Source organism: Lethenteron reissneri, chromosome 31 (genome assembly GCF_015708825.2).
Source record: "Lethenteron reissneri isolate LAM-NWPU_2019-01 chromosome 31, ASM1570882v1, whole genome shotgun sequence".
Taxonomy (NCBI): Eukaryota; Metazoa; Chordata; class Hyperoartia; order Petromyzontiformes; family Petromyzontidae; genus Lethenteron; species Lethenteron reissneri.
In genome coordinates, this window is record NC_083809.1 from 10,793,022 (window position 1) to 10,815,325 (window position 22,304).

The window sequence follows — 22,304 nt, forward strand, 5'->3', positions numbered from 1 at the left end:
TCAAGTATACAGGTGTCGTGAGGACGGGGATCGAACCCACAACTTCCTGCATACCAGGCGAGGTAGTTAACATCTCGCCACGTCGTTGATGGCGGCGGCGGCAGCGATCGCTCCAGCTGAACGACGTCCACTGTGCGCCACAATCGGCCAATTGATGGCGCACTCAACGCCACAATGCACGCGCACAATGACTAATTACAAGGGTCACATGCTGGGAACTGGCTGCCGAGATTCTTGCCAAACCCTACAAGTCATACAAATATATATTTATAGGACTTAAGCAGAGTTACAGGCTTAGACTGCCAAAAGGAATTTAATGTTTACATATGAACATAATAACCGGCTCCCACGCTTAAGCAGAGTAGTAATAAGGGAGACACGGAGGAGGATTGGATCTTGCGCTGGTCTTCATTATCCCTGCTGTGAGCTCAGCCCGTGCAGGCAGATTATCTGCAGAAATCTGACTCCCTTGGTGATTTGGCACGGGAATGTCGGAGACCCCTCCACTTTTGAGCAGCAGCGGCAGCGGCGGCAGCGGCAGCAGCAGCAGCATGTGGTCGGGGCACAGCTGGGGGTCCTTCACAGATGAATCTCTGGCAAGATGCCTGCTCCCTGTGCTGCGAGAGACCTGCAGGGCTGTCGCTGTATCGGTATTCAGCAGCACACACTTGGGCGAGGCGTTCTGACATGTGACATGTGCCAGAAGCATCCGCCCATGTGTGCGTGTCTGTCTGTGTGTGTCTCAGTGCTCGCTAACAGCACTTGCCCCTAGAGTCTGTTAAGGCTATACGGGGGATCTTTGTCTCAGTCAGAAGCTTCGATTCCTGCTCACGGCCAACACCAGTGATGATTATCTGAACTGGTCTTGGGCCTCCCCTAGGTCGACTCAACCTCAAATGAGTACCTGGTGCGGTGCGTAAACGTTGCCAATCGGGAGACAAAGGCGGCCCGGGGTGGTGCTGGCCACCTAATCCCTCGTGTACCTTGCCGGCCTTGCTCGCTAACAGCACTTGCCCCAACAATCCATTAAGGTTATACAGGGGATCTTTGTCTTTGTGTGTCTCTGTGTGGGTGTGCATCTTTGTGCGTGAGAAGTCATATGTAAGTGTGCATCGGTGTGTATACGAGCGGTCGTGTGCATGCATCCGTGTGTGTGTGTGTGCATCCGTGTGTGTGTGTGTGCATCCGTGTGTGTGTGCGCAGCGCGCTAACCGCTACATTACTGCTCCCCACACTCACTGACTCACTCATTCAGCACTCACCCACGCACTCACTCACCCACCCACCCACATACTCACTAAACCCCCACACTCCAGGTCACCTCACTTCTCTTTCACGGCTTCTTCCCTCGCACGGCTCCCACTTTTGAATGCCCTCCCATCGCCTCTTTCTCCAAGCTCTTGCAATAACCTTGCTCAAATCAAGAAACGTGCAATACGCTTTATCTTTCCAACTTTGAGATTGCCATTTGTTGATGGCTGTTTGACGTTTCGGGCCCTTGGGCCGACTCAGCCTCAACTGCTTTAAAAAGAGTAGGAGGTCGTAGGTTCCCAACTCCGACACCTGCTATATATTTGGAATTTGCGGTGTCTCTCTCCCAGTGGTCGCCGTAGATTTCTCTCTGGGTCCTCCGGGTTTTCCCCTCCACATTTAGAATCAACGTGCGCTTAAAGAGTATTTGGCTGCAATAAATTTCCACGCGATAAGCCACTTCGTTGCGCTCTCACTCGCGATGGCCACGTCGCTTTCCGAAAACGAGCGATAAAGCTCAGCGGGCCTTGCCTGGTAAACAAAACTAAAATCTCTTACACCATTGGAACCTCGTTTGCCAGTAGCAAAATATGATAATTGGTTTTTTACCCTTTTATCTGGCAACAAAACTGACACCTTTTTTTACAAGGAGTCATGTTTGCCTTGACCACAATACCTGCGGTCAGAATTCAAACAAAAAACACAACTCTGATAAATGTATGCACTGTCCTTGAAATCGATTGGTCCGCACCCAAGACAGCTTTTATTAGAGCCTAGCCATGCATTATCAGAGTTGTGTTTTTTGTTTGCATTCTGACCGCAAGTATTGTGGTCAATGCAAACATGACTCCTTGTAAAAAAAAGGTGTCAGTTTTGCTGCCAGATACAGTAAAAGGGTAAAAAACCAATTATCAAAACTAAAATCTGTTTCAATAGTAGTTTAATACACGGCCGCATTGCACCGAGTCTCTGCCAAAGAGGCTGCAGACCTTCACCCATTTGGCAGAACATCGCGCGGAGACTGCACGGGGGGGGGGGGGCGGTGAAAGCTGGGCTTCCGCCGAGTGATATTCAGATCCCACCACACGTCCCCCGCAGCACAGATCGGCCAGGGAGAGAGATGTGGGGGGGGGAGCAAGACTTTCCGCTCGGCTGAATTTCGACCGCTCTGCTGATTTGGGTTGGCAGTGAGCTCATCGCGAAAATCTCCGCCAAACAGTCGAAGGCACAGCGCCATCCGTGTGTTGTCAAGTGCTGCAGAACACCGCTTGAAAATATTGACTCTACAAAAGTCGTCAATAACACACCACCACCGCCGACAAGGAAGAACAACGTAGAAACAATCGGTGACTTTTTGGGCGATGGTCCTGGCATGATAGCAGACAGACAGATGGATCTCGACCATTATAACGTCCATGATGAATACATACGAACGTACTCTTTTTGGCAGCGCTATTGACGAATGCTTTCGTGGCTTTTTTTGGCTATTTGTGCTTTGTGCACCGCTGCCGACAGCAGTATCGCACATGTTCCATCTACTCTTGAAACTATATTGGAGGTAATCCATTTGCTGCTCTGTGTTGTACAGCTCTATTGTGACTTTGCTTCAAGTGGCTGTGTCGGGCGAGCGACCTCCACGATTCGCGATGAGCGTGCCCACGTTTGCGTCAAGTGTGAGAGGCTGCAGTGCTGAGGGGGGGGGGGCGACGTTTGACCACTGGGCATCTATTGGAAAAAGAGCTTCACAGCTTATCGGATTCCTCCAGACTAAATAAAGATTCTGATTCCCTGCGGGCGATGGAACAAAGAGCCAGGGGGGGTGGGGGGGCATCCTGAGGCTGGGTCTCAAACTCACCCCCGACACTGTGAGTCACAGCAATAAACTTGCACAAAAACAGTTGAACACGGAGTCGGATTTCGCGACCAATATTATTCATTATAAAGGTTTTTCGGTTAGATCGCGTAAGTATAAATTTGGCGTAATCCTCCACCACCCAAAAAAATCTCAACAACCACCTCAACAACAACAACAACAACGAATACCTCAACAACAACAACAAACACCTCAACAACAACAACAACGCAAACCTCAACAACACCTCGACAACGACGAACACCTCAACAACAACAAACACCTCAACAAACACCTCGACAACAACAACAACAAACACCTCGACAACAACAACAAACACCTCAACAACAACAAACACCTCAATAACAACAACAACAAACACCTCAACAAACACCTCAACAACAACAAACACCTCAACAACAACAAAAACCTCAACAACAACAACAAACACCTCAACAACAACAAACACCTCAATAACAACAACAAACACCTCAATAACAACAACAAACACCTCAACAACAACAAACACCTCAACAACAACAAGAAACACCTCAACAACAACAACAAACACCTTCAACAACAACAAACACCTCAATAACAACAACAAACACCTCAACAACAACAAGCACCTCAATAACAACAACAAACACCTTAATAACAACAACAAACACCTCAACAACAACAAACACCTCAACAATAATAACAAACACCTCAATAACAACAACAAACACCTTAATAACAACAACAAACACCTCAACAACAACAAACACCTCAACAATAATAACAAACACCTCAACAACAAGAAACACCTCAACAACAACAAACACCTCAACAACAAGAAACACCTCAACAACAACAAACACCTCAACAACAACAACAAACACCTCAACAACAACAAACACCTCAACAACAACAACAAACACCTCAACAACAACAAACACCTCAACAACAACAAACACCTCAACAACAAGAAACACCTCAACAACAACAAACACCTCAACAACAACAAACACCTCAACAACAACAAACACCTCAACAACAACAAACACCTCAACAACAACAAACACATCAACAACAACAAACACCTCAACAACAACAACAAACACCTCAATAACCACAAACACCTCAACAACAACAAACACCTCAACAACAACAAACACATCAACAACAACAAACACCTCAACAACAACAACAAACACCTCAACAACAACGAACACCTCAGCTGCACATTTCCCAACAAACTCCCAAGTCACCACAACGCAAGCCATCATCATCATCAGCAGTAGTTGTTGTTGTTGATGCTCAGCGCGCCTCACTGCCATGACTGCCGAACCCACCCCGGCAGAACAAAGCCGCTTCAGAGTTTAGACATCAGCCAAGTAAACGCTGCTGGTTCATGTCGGATCGAGGGGACCAAATCGCTGCAAGGTAACAAACTAATACATAAAGTCGCGGGGAAACGCGGAAAGGAATGAGATTTGGTTAACTTTTAACGTTTTTTTATTCCACCAGGTAAGGTCCACTGAGCTACATGGCTATTTTTCAGAAGCGACCTTGCTATCACAAATGATGGCTCGCCTCAACGGAGTGGCTTATCGCGTGGACATTTACAGCAGCCAAATACTCTAAGCACGCGTGTTCATAACCGTGGAGGGGGAAACCGGAGGACTCGGAGAAACATCCACGCGACCACGGGATGAGAGACACGCAAACTCGAAATATACAGCAGCAGGCGTCACAGGATCGGGATGAAAAGCCAGGACCTCATGTTGACCAGGCGAGGTAGCGAACATCTCACCACCGCGGGTAACCCACAATGCTCCACGACAACGCCTGGTTTCACAGAGCTCCCACGGTGCCTGTGTAAACACGTCGGGATTGAAGAGAACAGTCCATCAAGACCCCCCCCCCCCCCCCATCAATTTAAACAACAAGAGCTGCGATTGGCATGCCCGGGAGACTGAACAGGCCCCCCTCTCTGCCTGTGCACTCCCCGTGCTCCCGTGTCACCACGACAACCTGCACGACCCACACACCCCCACCACCCCACGTCTTCCACATTCCTGTGCCCACGCGTGCCCAACGTGTGACCTCATATCTCTCCCCATGCCACCCTCCCACACCGCGTCCGTCCATCGTACCCTACGATGGACACTCCTCGCGCGAACGCAGAAACACGACGGAGATCAGCTACGCCGGTTGCGCTACACCAGTTTACGCAGTTGAGCGGTGTGGGTGGCAACGCGCAATCATCGCGGTTGGCACCAACCCCTCGCCGCCTCCTCTCTCCCAGAGCTCGATGATCAGTGGCTTCGTAGAACTCGACAAATCGGGCAGAGCCCACGGAGAGCGGGAGTCACCGAATCGCTCATCCGTGCGTGCACTCAATTCGAACGCCCTCGCCATTCGCCGTACGTTATTAATGCAAAGCTGGGCATGAATCACGTCTTTGGCTGGCTTTTCTTCTCAATGAACATTTGTCGTGAATGCGTACAATGTACTGGGGCTGAACGATTTTGGGAAAATATCTAATTGCGATATTTTTTCTGACAGATATTATGAGTGTGATTTGATTTGCGATTGCATTTTTTTAAGTCAAGCTCCAGTTCAATGTTTACTGTGTAATAGATTTAAAACATGTGATGGAGCATTGCCACATGATACCATCAAAGTATGAACTGCTCTATATATTCTAACGCAAGGATGAGAACTTACAATATATGAATTCCTTCCAACATGTACTTATACAATGTTTTAATTGAAATAGAACAATCAAACGTAGAACAATTGTTAGGTCAAATCAATCAAGTTATAATAATAAAAAATTCCAATAAGAAAGTAAGAGGACTTTTCAAATCTCACAAAAATCGTAGCCTTTGCGATTTGCTAATCACATTGTTTCAAATTGCGATTTGGATTTGAAATCGATGAATCGTTCTGCCCTACAATGTACCCACAAGCAGAACGCACGAGTGCACTTTAAAAAAAACGCTAAGTTTAACTGTCAGGTTCTTCGATGTTTCTTACGCGGCATTACCCGATTCATCCATCCATGTATTGACCTCGTTTCTGTGAACGGCACGAGTCTCACGTTGAAGGGTAGTTCAGGACTAAAGGGGAGTGTCGCTATTGATCGCGACTGCGTGCGAAGGAGCCAAAGGCGAGCTCGCCCCTCTACCTTGCAAAGTGCACACCACGTCCCTGCACCAGCGAACAATGCGCCCACTCAGCCCGCCCCGCCCCCACCAATGCTCCGTAAAAGCCGTGACCCCAGACAAGCACGCGGTACGAAACATCACCATAACGAGGCGCAAAATCGTCCACGACGCGATGAACCCGCGACCACAGCTGATGGGGGACATCGAGGGCAGAACGAGTCACCACGGTGGCTAGGAGGTGTTAACTGCCTCGCCTGGTATACAGGAGGTCGTGGGTTTGATCCCGACCCCGATGCCTGCTGATGTATATTTGGGGTCTGCATGTTCTCCCCGTGGTCGCGTGGATTCTTCTCCGGGCCCTCTGGTTTTTCCCTCCACAATAATAAAAAAAAAACGTCCGTTTAACGAGTATTTGGCTGCTATACATTACCGCACGATAAGCCGCTTCGTTGAGCTATCATTTGTGATAGCCAGGTCGCTTCTGAAAAAGAAGCTCTATAGCTCAACGGGCCATACCTGGTGAAACAAACATCTTTAGTTTTAGAGTCGCGATTGTCCTTCCCCTTGGTCACGACGAACCCCGGTTACCGCCGACTCGGCAGTGCCCTCTGGCACGCGGGGTGCCGCTGTGGCCTCACCCGCGTGTAGGAGTGAACAAATCAAGGCACGGCGTGAATTTTCCCACCGATCGCGTGGGATCTCAGAAGCTAAGCAGGATTTTGAACCTGGACACTTGCTTGGATTGGCAACCACCGCTCACCAACTGTCTGTCATAGGTTGGGGGGCTACGCTGTGAAACATCCCAGGGCAGCGCAGCAAAATCCATTGTTGTGCTGTGCTTCTATGCCTACACCAACCGGCACTGACCCAGCGTGGCGAAGTGCGGCCAAATAACTCGCACGACGCGAGGAGGCCCTTATCCAGCCGCGGACTGACAGGAGGAGAGTGCACGCGTCACGACACAAATCACACTTCATCACCAAAGATGAAGACTTTTCATCTCTTCTTCAGCGCGTTGCGAACGTGAAGCCGGGATATTCTCCTTAACTCACAGACACAACCCCCACAGCCACCACCGCCCCTCCGCGCACCACACGGTAACAGCGAGCAGCGTGACGCGCATTTACACGCTTCACTATCAATGCGCGCGCTCCGATGGAACACGCCAAAACTCATTTGCGTTTCCCCGGCCTCTAATGGCGCTCCGTGCGGAGTAATGGCGCTCGGCGTTGCATTAGACGGCAAAAGTGAAATGCGCACAGCGGGCATGGGAGCCGTGCGACGGCTCGCTCAGAGAAATGAAGTTCTCAGCCTCTCGTTGTTCTTCTCATCTCGGAGCCACGAGACATTCGCTGTGGCGGCGGCGGGGGGGCGTAGCCTTTGTGGGGGGTTTGAAAAACGACTAAAGTCTTCGCACCTGCTCTTAAACACCGACTTCAGCTGATTCGAGTGAGAGCCGAAGCCGAGGGGAGGCTTCGTAGCGGCACCTTTCCACGTGGGGGTTCCCGGTGCCACGTGCGATTCGTCACTCGGCTATCGCTACAGCATCCGGCGGCAAGTGCTGGGCACCAGCTGATGCACCCAACTCGGTTGGCACCGCCACTTGATTAGCAGCCCCCCCGGAACTGCCACCGCTTTCATCTGAGCTGTCGGGGCGCGGTCTCTCAAAAAAGTATAACCGCAAAGGGCCGCGCACAATTACTGACGGCAGAGATACTTGCTAAACGCCAGATCAAGCTCCCGTGATTACAGACGCGGGTTCTGTCGGGCCCTGGCGAGGACACGGCGCGTGGGGATCGCCGATCATCTCCGAGCCACGCAACATTCGGCTCACAACACCGCGCCTCTGTGTGCGGGGGGAGGGGGGGCTGCCCGACGGGGGTCGTTACCACGTCGGTTCAAACCCGACGGCGGCCGGCCAGTGGGAGCCGGAGACGCGGACTCGGCTCATCAGCTGCCCCTGCGCCGGCATGCTCTGTGAGTGCCGCTTGTGACAGCGAGCGCCAACGGCGCAACGCGTGCAGCTGGCATCACCTCCCCGCCCCCACGCCGCCCCCCCCCAACTCGTACCACGCTGTGTACCTCGTGACGGCGCTCGCTCGTGCCTGAGCAAACAAGTTCTCTTTTCCTCCGTGAACTTCCCCTTAAAAATTCAACCACTCTTCTTGGCCCGTGATCTCATTACGCGCGCCCTCCTCTCAGCTTGTGCAGCGCCTCAGAAATAACAGTCGCACTTAAATTCAAATTGCGAGTTAAACTTTCACATGACTCCACTCCACACGGCTCAGTCAGATTTTTGCCAAACTAATAATAAAACAAGTTTACCAAGCAAAACGGCAAATTGGGAAAAAATACAATTGCTGATGCACAACATCATTCTGCGCTGTGATTCAGCCGCTCTGTCGGCCGCCCAAGGGGCTCGTTCACCACGGAGATGGAGCGACGACATTGCCACCGTTGCGTGTCCGGGTGCGGATTGAGGGAGGCCTTCGTCCAGCGGTGGATCGAAACGTGGCTGGCGTTGTCATCCAAGTCAACGACGCTCTCAACGCGCTTCGTCACCACAGCGCCACCGCTCCTTCTGCATTGCCAATTCACGTTTTTCTTTGTGCAAACTGCCGGACGCAATGTCCGCGGTACAAATGTGAGAATAAATCTGTCTCAGCCCACCCCCCCCCCCTCATATATATCGCCAACGGGAGCAACTCTACGTGCAGCGTTCACCACGTTGAGATTTATTAATTAATCCACTTTGTCCTTGGTACACACCGAGAGTGAGGGCGGTGAAGCAATGAATTTAAGAGCACCCCCCCCCCCCCCCCCCCCCCCCATTTTAATCGCCATGGATACATCACTTACCGCGGCCGGGTAATTTGGGCATGACAAAAAATACGTCAAACGCGAGAGACGTGCTTTAATGGGATCCCTCGTATATTAAAGCGCAGCCCCTAATTAATCCCGAGACGGGTGTCACCCGCACGCCACATTAAAGCCCTACCCCGGGCTAAGCGTGTATGGTGACCTGTCAAACCTTCTAAAACCTCCTCATTATCACGGCTTAAGCACAAAAGCTTCAGTCGCCAGAGCCTCCAGCACGTCCCTAACAGCGCAGAAGGATCCGTGCGGGCTCGGCGATGGCTTGCGCACAACGTGCGGTATTAGAGTCTTATTACTATTCAGCGGTGGCGGCCCTTTGCGCGACACGTTCACCGCTGCGCGCCTACTGCCGCGGCCATCGTCGCGGGCAATCGCAAGCACCGTGAAATAAGCCTGGAAAATCCACCTCGAGGGCTGCTCACGCACTGCTGCTGCTGCTTGCATTGCTGGAGGCGCGGTGGCGCGAGTCACACATCTGATGTGTGACTGGCCCTTATTTTAAAACGCACACGACGCGCTAGCGTTAACAGAAAAAATTTCAACGACGCCATCGCTGATAACAAGTTGCCGAATATCGTTGGAACGCACGCACACCCGCGCACCAACACGGGCACAGCTATGCCCTCGGCACGTTCACCAAAGCAAGAGTAGAGCCAGCGCACGAGCGGCCCATGTGTGGCCGCGAGGCCACGAGCTCTGCAAGCCACTCACTCACGAACAGCACGGGCCAAGCCGCCCAAAGCACGACCCTGCTGTAGTTAACGTCTCGCAAATGTTAACTACCTTGCCTCGTATACAGGAGGTCGTGGATTCGATCCCGACCCTAACGCCTGCTGCATATTCGGAATATGCATATCTCTCTCTCTCTCTCCGTGGCCATGTAGATTTTTTTCCAGGTCCTCCGGATTTTCCCTCCGCATTTAGAATCAACATGCGTTTAGAGTATTTGGCTGTTAGAAATTGCCACGCAATAGGCCACTTCGTTTAGCTATCATTTGTGACCAGGTCGCTTCAGAAAAACAAGCTATATAGCTCAGCGGGCCTTGCCTGGAAAAATAAAATGAAAAGTTAAAATGAGTCCAGGGACTCACCGACGACTCTCGCGATTAAACAACCGACGTCACTAAGAGCGGTGCCGACCGCGGTGCGCTCGGCGCGCTCGGCACCGCGGTCGCTCACGACGCGCCGAGGAGGGGACGTACACGGCGTGCTGTTGTGTTGGCTCCAGTCGGACGGCGTGAGGCTCCCCGTGCCGTAGCAGCCCGGGGAGAGGCTCTTGTCGTGCAGCATGCAGGAGGAGGGGCTCCCCACGCACACGTTGTGGTAGCGCCGCGGACTCATCGCCAACGCCTCCACCATGCAGTCGTACATCGTTCAGCGCCGCGTCCCACTCCGCCAGCGCCCGCTCTTCTGGTAGCTCGGCGGATTTCTTTCCTACCCCCGGTCACTCTGTTATTTTGGACTTCGCCCCCGACGCCCCGTCACGATGTCCACGGCCCCCTCCGCCAGTCGCGTTCGCGGAGCCAAGTGGGACCGAGTTCACCTAACGCAGGCCGCACCATCGCCGCCGCGGGTGAATAATTTCCCCCATTGCGTCAGAGCTGCCCAAGCAAGGGTCTCTTACGCAGCCGTGTCCAAGCGCACCACCACCACCACCACCACGAGCGGATCTTGTGAAACCACCGCCGCCCGACCTAAGACCCTTCGCAGCCGCGACGTCGCGCACCCCGCCGGTTTCCCCGGTTTTGCTGCGTGCTCCCCGGCAGCTCGCGTCAACGACGCCCGTTGAGCAGAAACGAAAGCTTCGTCATCGATCCAAACGACCGCCGCTCCCCGCCGCGACGGCCGGCATTCGTGGCGCAGGGCCGCCGCGTCCCGGCAACTTCTCCGAGCCGGCCTCCCTGAAGCCGGCCGTCCCACGCGCAGGCGAACAGCGCCTCTCGGACGAGCCCGCTCGTGCACACGCGCCGTCTGGGTCGGGGCGCGCGTCCCTTCCACGGGCCAGCAGCAGCGTGAGATGCGGATGCCGGCCTCCGAAGTTAAAACTCCTCTCCCTGCTCTCCCGGGCCAAATGGTCGGTGCCGCATTGTGAACGCGGGCCCCCCCTACCATCACCCCCACCACTGCGCGCGGAGCCCTCCCAGTGAAAGACGCCGCATCACCTAATGTATGCGGCTGAACTCTGGGTGAACCCTAAGTGGAGACTGCAACCTCCCACTGACCCCTCGGGAGTGACAGCGCAAGATGGCAGGGTGTGCGCGACGCAACAAAATCAAAGCCTCCCCCTTTTTTGCGAGGGGGGGGAGGGGGAGAAAAGGGGCACCCTCCTTTTTTGTTTTAAACTTGAGGGTGCGGGTGTGCTCGAGAAACTGTGCGCTTTAGGAACCATTCATAACACCGGGGATAGCTTCACCCCGAACAATTGTGCCTTGAATGGCTGCTCAGAGACTCTCAGAGTAAGAGATTACACCGCTTTGTGCCGGCAAGCGATCGCTTCGTGCATTATTCCCTATGATTAACTTTCAAATTATTCCAATTAGTGCTTATTGAACTATGAGGTAAGTAAAGAGACGTTTGCTTACTTTAACTTTATTTTTCTATTTTTTCATTATCAAACTTGATGTTTTGCAGATTTAAATTGCAGTCTCGCTTCATAGATTAAAAATGTAATCGCTTATAGAGGCTCCAAACTCTGCAACGAGATGCAATGCAAAGATGAAAAGCCCTGTTCGATTAATCTTTAATTACATTTCGATTTAAAGCTTTCGTGACTGCAGGGATTGATATTCTTGGTTATTTCGGTAAAGTCACGTGACTTTACCGAAAGAACCAAGAATATTAATCTTTAATTATTTTGGCGCATTCCTTTCGTGAAACAACCGCAAACAGCATGTGGTTTTTAAAATCAGCGTTGTCGGCCGAGTTTCTAATGGAATTGAGGGGAATTGGTCCGGCTACATTACCCAGGGAGAGAGCACGTGAGGCTGCAGCAGCAGCAGCAGCAGCGAGGACGGAGGGACAGAAGAGCACACATTGTTAGTTCATCACGGGGGATGGAGGGCGAGCGGTGAAAGGACCGTGTCATTCAACATCGCGGGCCTTTGTCTGCCGGGTGCCCGGCATCAGCAGGACTCCCGTGCGACGTTTGTCCGACAAAAGGCTCCTCTCTCTCTCCCTCTCTTTCCTTTTCTGTGAACCCTGGGGCTCCGACAAAGCCGACGAACCGACACTCCGGCAAAACAAAACCAAAACGCGCCTCGACAAAAAAAACGGCAACGTCCCAGAGGACGGCCCGGCACTCGAGCGAGATCCACTTCTCCAAGCCGAGGAATTTTACTTCTCAATTAGGGGTGGCAGCAGCAGCAGCCGCCGTCGCCACGTTCCGAGCGCGATGCCTCGCCGCTCACCGCCTCCGAGAAGCCGGGCTTGCAGAGTTCACAAATGACCGCACGTGTGTGCCGCACACGTGCTTTATGGCTGTAAACCGGAAAAGGAAACGCGTTCCGAACAAAAAATGTGTTGATAATCCCATCACCCACTCTTTGGATCTTCCAGCAGAATAGAGCCCAGTAATGTTTTTGATGAAATGCATATCGAGGCTTTCAAACACAATTTGGAGAACTTCAGTGTGAACCCACGTTGCTTTTGGCTGCGACTGAAAAGGCTCTTTTCTTACGAAAGCAAATAAGATCCGTTTTGAATCTCGTCAACATCGCAGTGTGTGCGTTTCACTTGCTCAATGGGCAGAGGGCATCAAACCGCTCGTGGCTCTCGGCCCACCGCGCTCACCGCGATCGCTCCCGGCCGCGTGCACGCACGTCGCGAGCAGTCAGCGCGCTCCAGCGGGGAACACAACACAGCCACGCACGCACACACAGACACACACACAAACAGACACACACACCGACACACACACACACGTGGCGAGTGCACGAGGTACATCACCACGCAACCACACACGATCAGAGCACATGATGCGCCTTTGTCTCCCGAGTGGCAAAATTTACACACCGCACCAGGTACTCATTTGAGGCCGAGTCGACCTAGGAGAGGCCCATGATGAGTTCAAATATTCGTGGCTGTGAGCGGGGTTCAAAGCACAGCACACTAACCACTACACTACCGCTCCCCCACATAACAGACCACACAACCACACACAATCACAGCACATGATATGTACAGTGCATAGCCGTACACACCCACACAGTGCACATAGTTCTGATGTTCAGAACTAATTGCAGCAGCTGTAATTCCCCATGCTGTACAGATATATACGGTGGTGTAACTATGTGGGGTGCAGGCGGTGCAACTGCGCTAGGGCCCATGGGCCAGAGAGGCCCAGATGCTGGGTAAGAGAGGGGGCCCCATTTCAGTGCTTGCACCAGGGACCAAGCCAACCACACTCTGCCAGCAGAGATCGAATACAATAGCAGCACCTAAATGCATCAAGAAATATATATAGTATAACAATGGGTTTTTGTCAATATATAAAGCTCTGTTCTCCGATCTTCAATTGACACACTAACTCGCGCAGCTAAGATACAACGTTACAATCTGCCGTCTGAGCCACACAGAACCGCGCCAGACGGCGGCGGCTTGGGGGAGGCCTTCATCCAGCAGTGGATCGAACACGGCCGACGGCGACGACGATGTCGCCACGAGCAAGGCATTGGACGCTCGCTCGTGCCGAGCGGCTCCCCGGCGAGACGGAGCGAGGCGCGCGTCTCGCTCCGAGCGGATACCAAGCCTCGACCCTCGCCGTTTATCCTCGCACTGGGTCAGCGAGGCTCGTCAAGTGTCGCATTTCACGCACGCGCGTGCGTGCCGTGCGCAGCGAACGCCGCCGTGCTGTGCCGTGCCGTGCGGCCCCGTGCGGCCGCAGCGCTCTCCGCGTCTCCCGGGGAGGTTTCGGTAGCGCGAGCCGGGGGGGTGGGCAGTGGGTGGCGGGGTGGTGGGGGGGACCACAGAGCCGCAGGCAGGAAGCGGGAATGCCGCTCGGTGCTAATGCGTACAGTGAGAACGATCGGTCAGGGGTGATGGGACCAGGCACCCCCCCAATTCCCAGGACGAGCATCAAGGAACGGCAACGGGGGGGAGGAGGCGGGATCGTTGAGCCGCGAAGTCGGAAACAAAAGCGCAGCGAGCGAGAGGCTCGCGGCGTCCACATCCCCGCGCGCTGGCCGCAGCCTTCTCAAATCGCGACTGTGCCACCCGTCAAATATTCGTCACTGAAATTTTTTGCTGCGGAAAATAAAAGGGTAATCTTCCTGGGTTTATTATGTTTTATTTTTATTATTTTATTATTTCCCTTCTACGTGACTTTACCGAAAGAACCAAGAATATGAATCCCTGCAGTCACGAAAGCTTTAAATTGAAACTTACTGGGTTTGTCTTTTTTTTAAGCTCATGCAGATGCGAGCCCACATTAACGCGTTCTCAGTTCACGCAAAAAAACATCGCGACCCGGTGCATCACTTAGCCGTAACACAAAGTCTCTCCCCGCTGTGTAGCCTCAAAGACTGTTGGGGCAAGAGCTGTCGGTGGGCATTTAAACTGGCACAGCATGCAATGGAGTGGTGGCGGCCAGGAACAGACCCCGGCCGCCTTAATCTCCCCAGTGCTCATGTTTACTCACCACAGCACGTACTCAATCAAGACTTGGTCAAGCTAGGGGGAAGTCCTGGCAATGGCTCAGATATCGCCAATAACGTTAGCTGCTAGCTGCGGTGGCAAAATGAAACGGGGTCACCGGGTTCGTAATGCGGCGGGGCAGACCGGCTTGCTGCCGCACAACTCCGCACGCAAACATCGCACAGACACGCGCACGCACCGGGCACTGCCCTCCGAGAACCAACACAGACGCAGCAGCAGCACCCCCTTTCTCTCCGCCGCCCGTTACTGCTCTCCGGCAACTGAAGAATGTAAAACAAGACCAAACAAACCCCACACTCAGATGGATTACACCACCAGCACACTGGGTGACGGGGGGGGCCGCTCGGCTCGCTGCAAGCCGACCCCCGACCCCCCGCCGTGCCCTGGCGCGGGGCACGGTGACCCAAACCGCGGTGCCAACAATCTCTAATCTCCCAACGGCAGAGTGCCGAGAGAGGCAAACGGAGAACTCGCCCATGTTGTTGCCGTCGGGTTCGCTGCGGGCTGTTCGGCACGAGGTCCGACGTTTCGCTACCCGGCACTTGAGAGCGACCAGATGGCCGAACAAACGCCATGGTGCCACCTGAACGAACACGCGTCTCGGTGCAACCTGAACGAACACGTGCGTCCTGGCCCACACGGTGCGGCTCCAACGCTCACATTCTGTGTGCTTTTAAATACTTTGCTTAATCTGAGGGAAATTAGAAATAACAAATGTTGAAAAGTAATTGACATTTTTTGCCTGCCGCGCATTTGATGATCAATATTCGTGGCGTGATGAATGAATTCAAATGTAAATATGATCATTCAACTATTTTTTTGGTTTACCAGATAAGGCCCACTGAACGATACAGCTCTTTTTAGAGTGACCTGGCTACAAATGATAGCTCAACAAAGTGTGGCAATTTATAGCAGCCAAAAACGTGGAGGGAAAAACCGGAGGACCCGGAGAAAAATCCACGCGTACATGGTGAGAGAGAGAGACACGCAAACTCCAAATATACATGCGTCAGGGTCGGGATCGAACTCACGGCCTCCTGCATACCAGGCGAGGTAGTTAACATCTCGCGGTGTGTGAAGCTTGTATGTTCTCCTCCTCTTCTATATGGGTTTCCTCCGGGTTCTGCGGTTTCATCTCATAGCTAACTAGTATCACAGGCTGTGCACCAGTGAAAGCATAGACACCGTACCCTACTGTATTCTGACAAATGCTGGGCCTGAATAGACTTCACTTTCAAGGTCCGATCACACCGTGAGAATGTTGCACAATGCTGTCACACGCTGGAGCTTTAGACGATAACATCTTGGTGCGTCATCGTGTGAGAACAGATGCCTCATTTCCATGGCCACCGCTCTAACCAGGCCTCGGTCGCCCCAGGAACGGCCTAGAAACAGCATCAGTACCCGGGTTTGGGTGACCATGCTCCGTAAGCTAAGTGGCCCCATGGGCTCAGCTCCTCCCGCCCGCCCCTCCCCCAACTTCCATGGCCAGAGTTGAGGGTCGGAACAGCATTCAGGGGACAGGTATGGATGGTAGCTGTTGGGATACCTGCTTGCACCTCCACTCTCACACCTGTAGCTATTTCATTGATGGGAGGCTCAACAAGGATGCATAGAAAACTGGCGGCCTCTCCCACCCCTCCGCCAGCCCCGCCTACTTTTACATAACCACACCCACTTGACCATTGGCTTCACCCACTGCCCACAGGCCCCCGCCTATTCATCTACCAGCCCCCACCCCACTACTCAGGTAGCCCCCCCCCACGCCCCTTTGCCCACATCACTATGAGTTCGATTATGAGTCCAGGACAGATTCCTTGACATGTCCACAAAAGCGTTTGGGGACACCAGGGGGGACAAAAGCCTTTCTCAAACCACCAGGGACCAGGCCCAGACCAAGCCCGGACAACGTTTGGGTTCTTTCGGTAAAGTCACGTAGATGAAAAAATAAAAATAACTAAATTAAATCACTACAGTAATTTTGCTGTGGCTGTTCCACCTGATGAGGGAAGCTTGTGTTGCCTCCGAAACGTCGTGATTTAATTTAGTTTTTTTCTTTTTTCATCTACGTGACTTTACCGAAAGAACCAACGAGTATGGATCCTTGCAGTCACGAAAACTTAAAATCTAGAATTAACGTTTGGCTTAGCTTGCACTCTCCTCCCAACGAGTGCTTTGGCGCTGCAGGACCCTGACCAGTACGCGGAATCAAAACATCCTCCCAGACGCAACCCATTCCGGCAATCGCTAATATTCCACAAAAAAGGAGCGAGCGAGCGAGCGATCACGAAGAAACCCACTCGACTGATCCAGTTATGAGACAAATGCACGTGGATAGAGGGGGGGTAAGATTCCATTGACAAATGTCGTGCGTGCCGCACCACCGGGACATGCGTTATTCATGCTCCACCTCGGAACACGATGCGCGGCTGCAGAGCACGCAGCAGCTAAGTAAACACGGTGACGTTACAGCGGCGGCGAGGTTAATATTCCACGTGTTTAAAGTAGGTCAAAGCTACCACGGCCATTGGTTGCAGCCGCATGAAGGCCAGATTCTGAGTGATGAGTAAAAACAGGAGAACGAGGCCTCCTTCACGGTGACAGCCCTGGCACGTAACCTTGAACAACAACAACAAAAACGACTAAAGTATATTTTCAAGCAAACCGCTTCTCGCGTAAACACCGCCGGGAGTAGGTGGGGGTATGATATACGCGCCCTCCCGGTCATTCTATTCCCACGGCATTGATTTGTAGAGAGAAACTGGCTCGGCTGGATGGTGTGCCGCCGAAACTAATGTGTGTGGATGATGAACTTCTTTCGCACTGTACGTAGCTAACGGTGCTCATGGGATGTGCTGGGGATGGACAACAAACTGACACGCAAAAGGCAGTTGGAAAGAAATGCGTTTTCAATCCGAGATGGTTTAAGTACATAGCTCCCAGGGGCTTCCTCTTGTCGGGAGGAGCGTTCCAGACGGCCGCAGAAGCTCATCTCAAAACCATGGCTCGTGGGGCCTGTGCGCTGCAGAATGGCAACCTTTTCCTCTCTGCTCCCTGTCTCTGAAGCTGTAAAAATGTCGAGCGCGATGATAAAAATCTGTGCACACATTCACACTTAAATGTCCATTCTCATAACGTTTTGACAACTAGCCCCCCCACACACGTACCAACGCGTAACGGATGTGGCGTGTGTGTGTGTGTGGCATGCTTACGTGTGGCTAGAGCACTGCATGCACGGCGGATGTTTGCCTCTCTCGCCGTTACTCATCGCAGAAACATCGGCGGTTACGAGAGGTCACAAGGACGGTGACGTGTGAGGCTCCATGTCTCCCTCCCAGTGGATGTGGTTATTGTAAGCGACGCAACCACCAACAAGCGCCTCTAGACTTACAGCACCACGCCGAGGCTGTGCGGGGGGAGGCCCCCCACACTCTCTGTCACATGTTCAAAGCTTTTTGTTCATTGTTTTATTCCGCTTATTTTACCCAGGAAAGCCTCACCGAGTCTCAAGACTATTTTTTTCAAGAAGGGTCCTGGCCAGGTTTTCACAGGCGTGGGCAATGTTGCTGCTGCTACCGTGTGTGAAATGCAAATCGAGTTATTTTCAGGAAATGTGTCAGCATTAGGGTGTTTGGCTATTACCAGTTGCATTGGGCCGCCACGGTGGCTATATGTTAACTACCTCGCTTGGAATACAGGAGGTCGTGGGTTCGATCCCAACCCTGAAGCCTGCTGTATATTTGGAGTTTGCGCGTCTCTCTCCCCGTGGTCGCGTGTTTTTTCTCCGCGTCCTCCGGTTTTTCCCTCCACATTTAGAAACATGCATTTAGAGTATTTCGCTGCCATAAATGCCCCCACAACAAGCCACTTCATTGAGCTATTATTTGTGGCCAGGTCGCTTCTGAAAAAGAGCTCCACAGCTCAGCGGCCATTAACTGGTAAAATAATTGTGGGTTTTATTACGCAGTATTGTTTTCCCCCCAATACGTTGTATGGGACGAGTCCAGAGAACCTGGAGCAAAGCCACGAAGAACAGGGGAGAAATGTACAAAACTCGGCACAGAAAAACATGTGAGTCGGGAATCGAACCCAGGTCCTATTTGCTGTGAGGCACAAGTGTTACCAACGCTCCACCATGCCGCCCATTAAAGAGAAACAAGACGCAAGACTCTAAAGTTAAGGTCATGAGTGGCAGTGACGTAGCTGCAGTGCTATATAGCCATGAATATAAAGATAAACTATAAATTATTATGAGGTTTCAGACTTGTTGGGGACAACGCATCTACAAGACAATTGCGTATTTCTGGGAATGCATCGCACGCTTTATTCCCCAGCCCTTTGTGGACACCAGTGCCAGTCTAACCATTTATATCATCGCAATCGAGGGATAAAGGGAAATAGCTCGCTAAGAAGTATAGATTAAGCTTCAAAAGTGGCGCGCGCACATTTTGATTGACCACATGTTCTCATGGACTGATCGTTTAATGCTGGGCGCATCAGCTCAGCTAAAACCGTCTGCAAGTTTTGGAGACGCTGAGATTTTCAGACATTCCTCTGACAAATCCGCCGGAACAAAAAAAAAGCCAAAGCACCGGGAAATTGTGCCTGTGATCAAGGAAGGCTGCAGTTAATGTGTAACTTTCCCCATTCACGTTCGTGTCTGTGCACAACAATGGAGCGGACTCTGCTCGCCGATGAAGGATGCCACATTCTCACCAAATTCAGACACAATCCATCTGTGATGAATGGCCCAGATTTATCTGCGTCTGCTTCCATTGTGGAGCTACTCCCCCCCCCCCCCCCCCCCAGTAAAATTGTCCCAGCCAAGCCAGAGAGGCCTTTTGTGAACCATGAAGCAGCCTGGGAACTCATTTCCCTCAAAACATTTAATGGGCGCTGTTTACCGGAAAAGGGGAGAGCGCGTTCATGATGCTCGCTGTTGTTGTTTTTTTTAAACGACCAAAAATTGGAAATCGTGTTTTTCCGGAGTGCCCTCACCGGCCCCGACACAGCTGTGTGGTGCGGCACGGGCGGCTACGCTCTCAATCGCGTGCAGAGTGGCACTTCAGCTGCGTGCTGCTCAACAAAGCCACTCGGGGGCTTGAGACACTGCACAGCGCCGGTCGTTCTTCTTAGGTCGTCATCGTCGTCTTCTTCTTCACGCTCACGAGGGTAAAGGCAGTTGTCGACGTATCGTACCAAAAAACATCGCCTCATTTAAAATATTCATTTGGCTCACAGGCAACGAAACGGCCTGCCTTGTACTCACAAAACGACAAACAAGCCGGTTCTTGTCACCGGCCGTCAAGACGCCGCCGGTGCGTTACGAACGCATGGGCCCGTAGATGGACTCCGCACGTGTCGGTGGGCACGGTGACACGGACACCCCTCGTCTCCCTTGGCCCGGCACCAGGCGGGGGCGGCGGGGGCGACGGGGGCGGGCGGGCGGGAGGGCAGGGAGCAAGGCCGCCGCCACCACCCGGCGACTCGCATCTGCCGCTGCCACTCTTCCCCGCGCGAGCGGGAGACGACGCCGTCGAGGTGTCCCCCCCCCCGCCCCGCCCTCACCTCGCCCCTCCCGCGATTGTTCCGTGCCAGAGGCGTGCGGCACGGCCGTGTCACGTCCTTGCCCTGTCTGTCAATGTGACCCGTGACAAACATTGAGCGTGGGCCTGACCCGAGCAGCCTCTTGTTTGACAGCCTCCGGTCTCCGGTACAGGAGAGTTCTTCCCCACCAGTGACAACTCTCTGCTCAGAATCGCAGTGCCGTCCTGTTCTATCCTTGCCAACGATGGCAATGCTTTCAGAGGGCTCGCTGCCAATGCCGAGGTCTGCTTGCCACGAGAAGGCTTCACGAGGGAGTTTGTGGAGTTTTGCTGAAGGAGCGCAGACTCCTTCGATTGCGAGCGTAATTCGTTCCAGAAACGTGTTTGTAATCCAAAGCACTCGTATATCAAAGCACTCGTATATCAGTTGTGATCACGTGACGCTCGGCAGACAAAGCGAATACACGTACTACTCGTATTGCAAGACCTCGCTCGTTTATCAAATTAATATTTATATACAAAAATTGCTCGTCTTGCAAAACACTCGCAGACCAAGTTACTCGCGATCCAAGGTTTTACTGTACGGTGCCTAGCTTGGGTTGCATGGCCGCGATTGCACGACTGTGGCTTGTCGTTAATTCTCCAATCACGGAGGAGATGCGGTGCGTCGGGTCTGTCGATGTTTTGATGCAGTCGATGGGGCACTGGTGTCTTCGAGGAATGCCAAAGCCAGGAGGTGCAACGTTTGGGTCTCTGAGTATCCGTGTCATTCCACGCGGTTTGCCAGCGTTCTCGCGGATCCGGGCGAGTTTCTAGGACGGTCAACGCACGATCCGAGAAGGGGGATCGGGAGTCGAGTTGGCGGCGAGGGATATCGATGAGGCCTTGATTTGGCGGGTAGTCAGTTAGCATGGGCAACGGAAGAGGCACGCTTCCTTGCAATTTGCACGTCTCTGCGGATATTTGGTGGCAGAATGTTCACCAGAAGAGGGAGCCAGGGAATTGGTGTCGGCTTCAGAGTTCCAGTTATGACGCGCATTGCGTTATTCAATTATACTCGCTCCTGGACCAGGCCGGAGCGCAGTGCTCTGTCACTGAGGAGATCAGTGATAGGACGATGAACTTCTTCAAAACCGTACGTAGCCAACCATGCTAATTGGAGGTGCGGATAGGATGGCAGTTAGCAGCACGTGAGCTCAGGCGAGTGCTTCCAAGTAATAAAAAATAAAATGTAATTTTCCCCACAGTTTCATTCCAATTGTGCTATTAGAATTCCACCCCAGCCTGCCGTATGAGAGCAATGTTCGTTGCATGAATGTCAAACCAATACTTTAAGTGCCGGAGCTAGACTTTTGGCAAATTAAGTACAGAACCAAACGTAATGAGATATTTTTTTTAGTGCAGTCATTGGTGACCGGCCTGAGAAAATCAACTTATAACACACGAACAGCCTTGTTTAATCGCAAACCAATCCATCCGTCTCGATGTCAGTCCTTGGTGACAACTGGCATTCAATCTGTTCTGCACTGCGCAGCATCAGTGCCGTCCTTCCGTGCAAGTCTGAAGACTCTCTGCTCTTTCCTCAGTCTTCTCCCATGTCTGCATGAATGTCCTTTTTAAGACGATGAAAAAAAAAAGCTTTTACCCTTTCTGGCGATAAAACAGGAGGTGTTAAGATGTTCAAACACCAAATAGAAACCTATTGCAAAGCATCAGGTCTGCATTAACCACACGCACTTGTAGAAAGACATGCAAACAAACATGCTCTGATAATTATACAAGCATTGTCTTTGAAACTGATTGGCCTACACCAGAGACAGCCTTCATTGTGGTCTAGTCTCACCAGTGTTAGGCCAGAGAACGCCAAAAGGCGAACAATCCAGGCAATACAAGTATCAAAGTACTTTTCGATTTAAAGCTTTCGTGACTGCAGGGATTCATCTTCTTGGTTCTTTCGGTAAAAAATAA

At 52.2% G+C, this 22,304-nt stretch overlaps 1 protein-coding gene across 4 annotated transcripts in view; it reads right to left on the minus strand.

Annotated features, from left to right (window-relative positions):
- Window positions 1-22,304, minus strand: part of LOC133349782 (retinoic acid receptor beta-like) — a 181,978-nt gene that overhangs the window by 24,011 nt on the left and 135,663 nt on the right. Inside the window, exon 1 of one of the 4 annotated variants that reach the window (XM_061563524.1) lies at window positions 10,341-11,652. The exons of the other annotated variants lie outside the window; for them this stretch is intronic. Coding sequence (XP_061419508.1) covers window positions 10,341-10,509 — 169 coding nt within the window. The 5' untranslated portion in view covers window positions 10,510-11,652. Of the gene's footprint in view, window positions 1-10,340; window positions 11,653-22,304 lie in introns of those variants that run through there. 4 annotated transcript variants of the gene reach the window in all.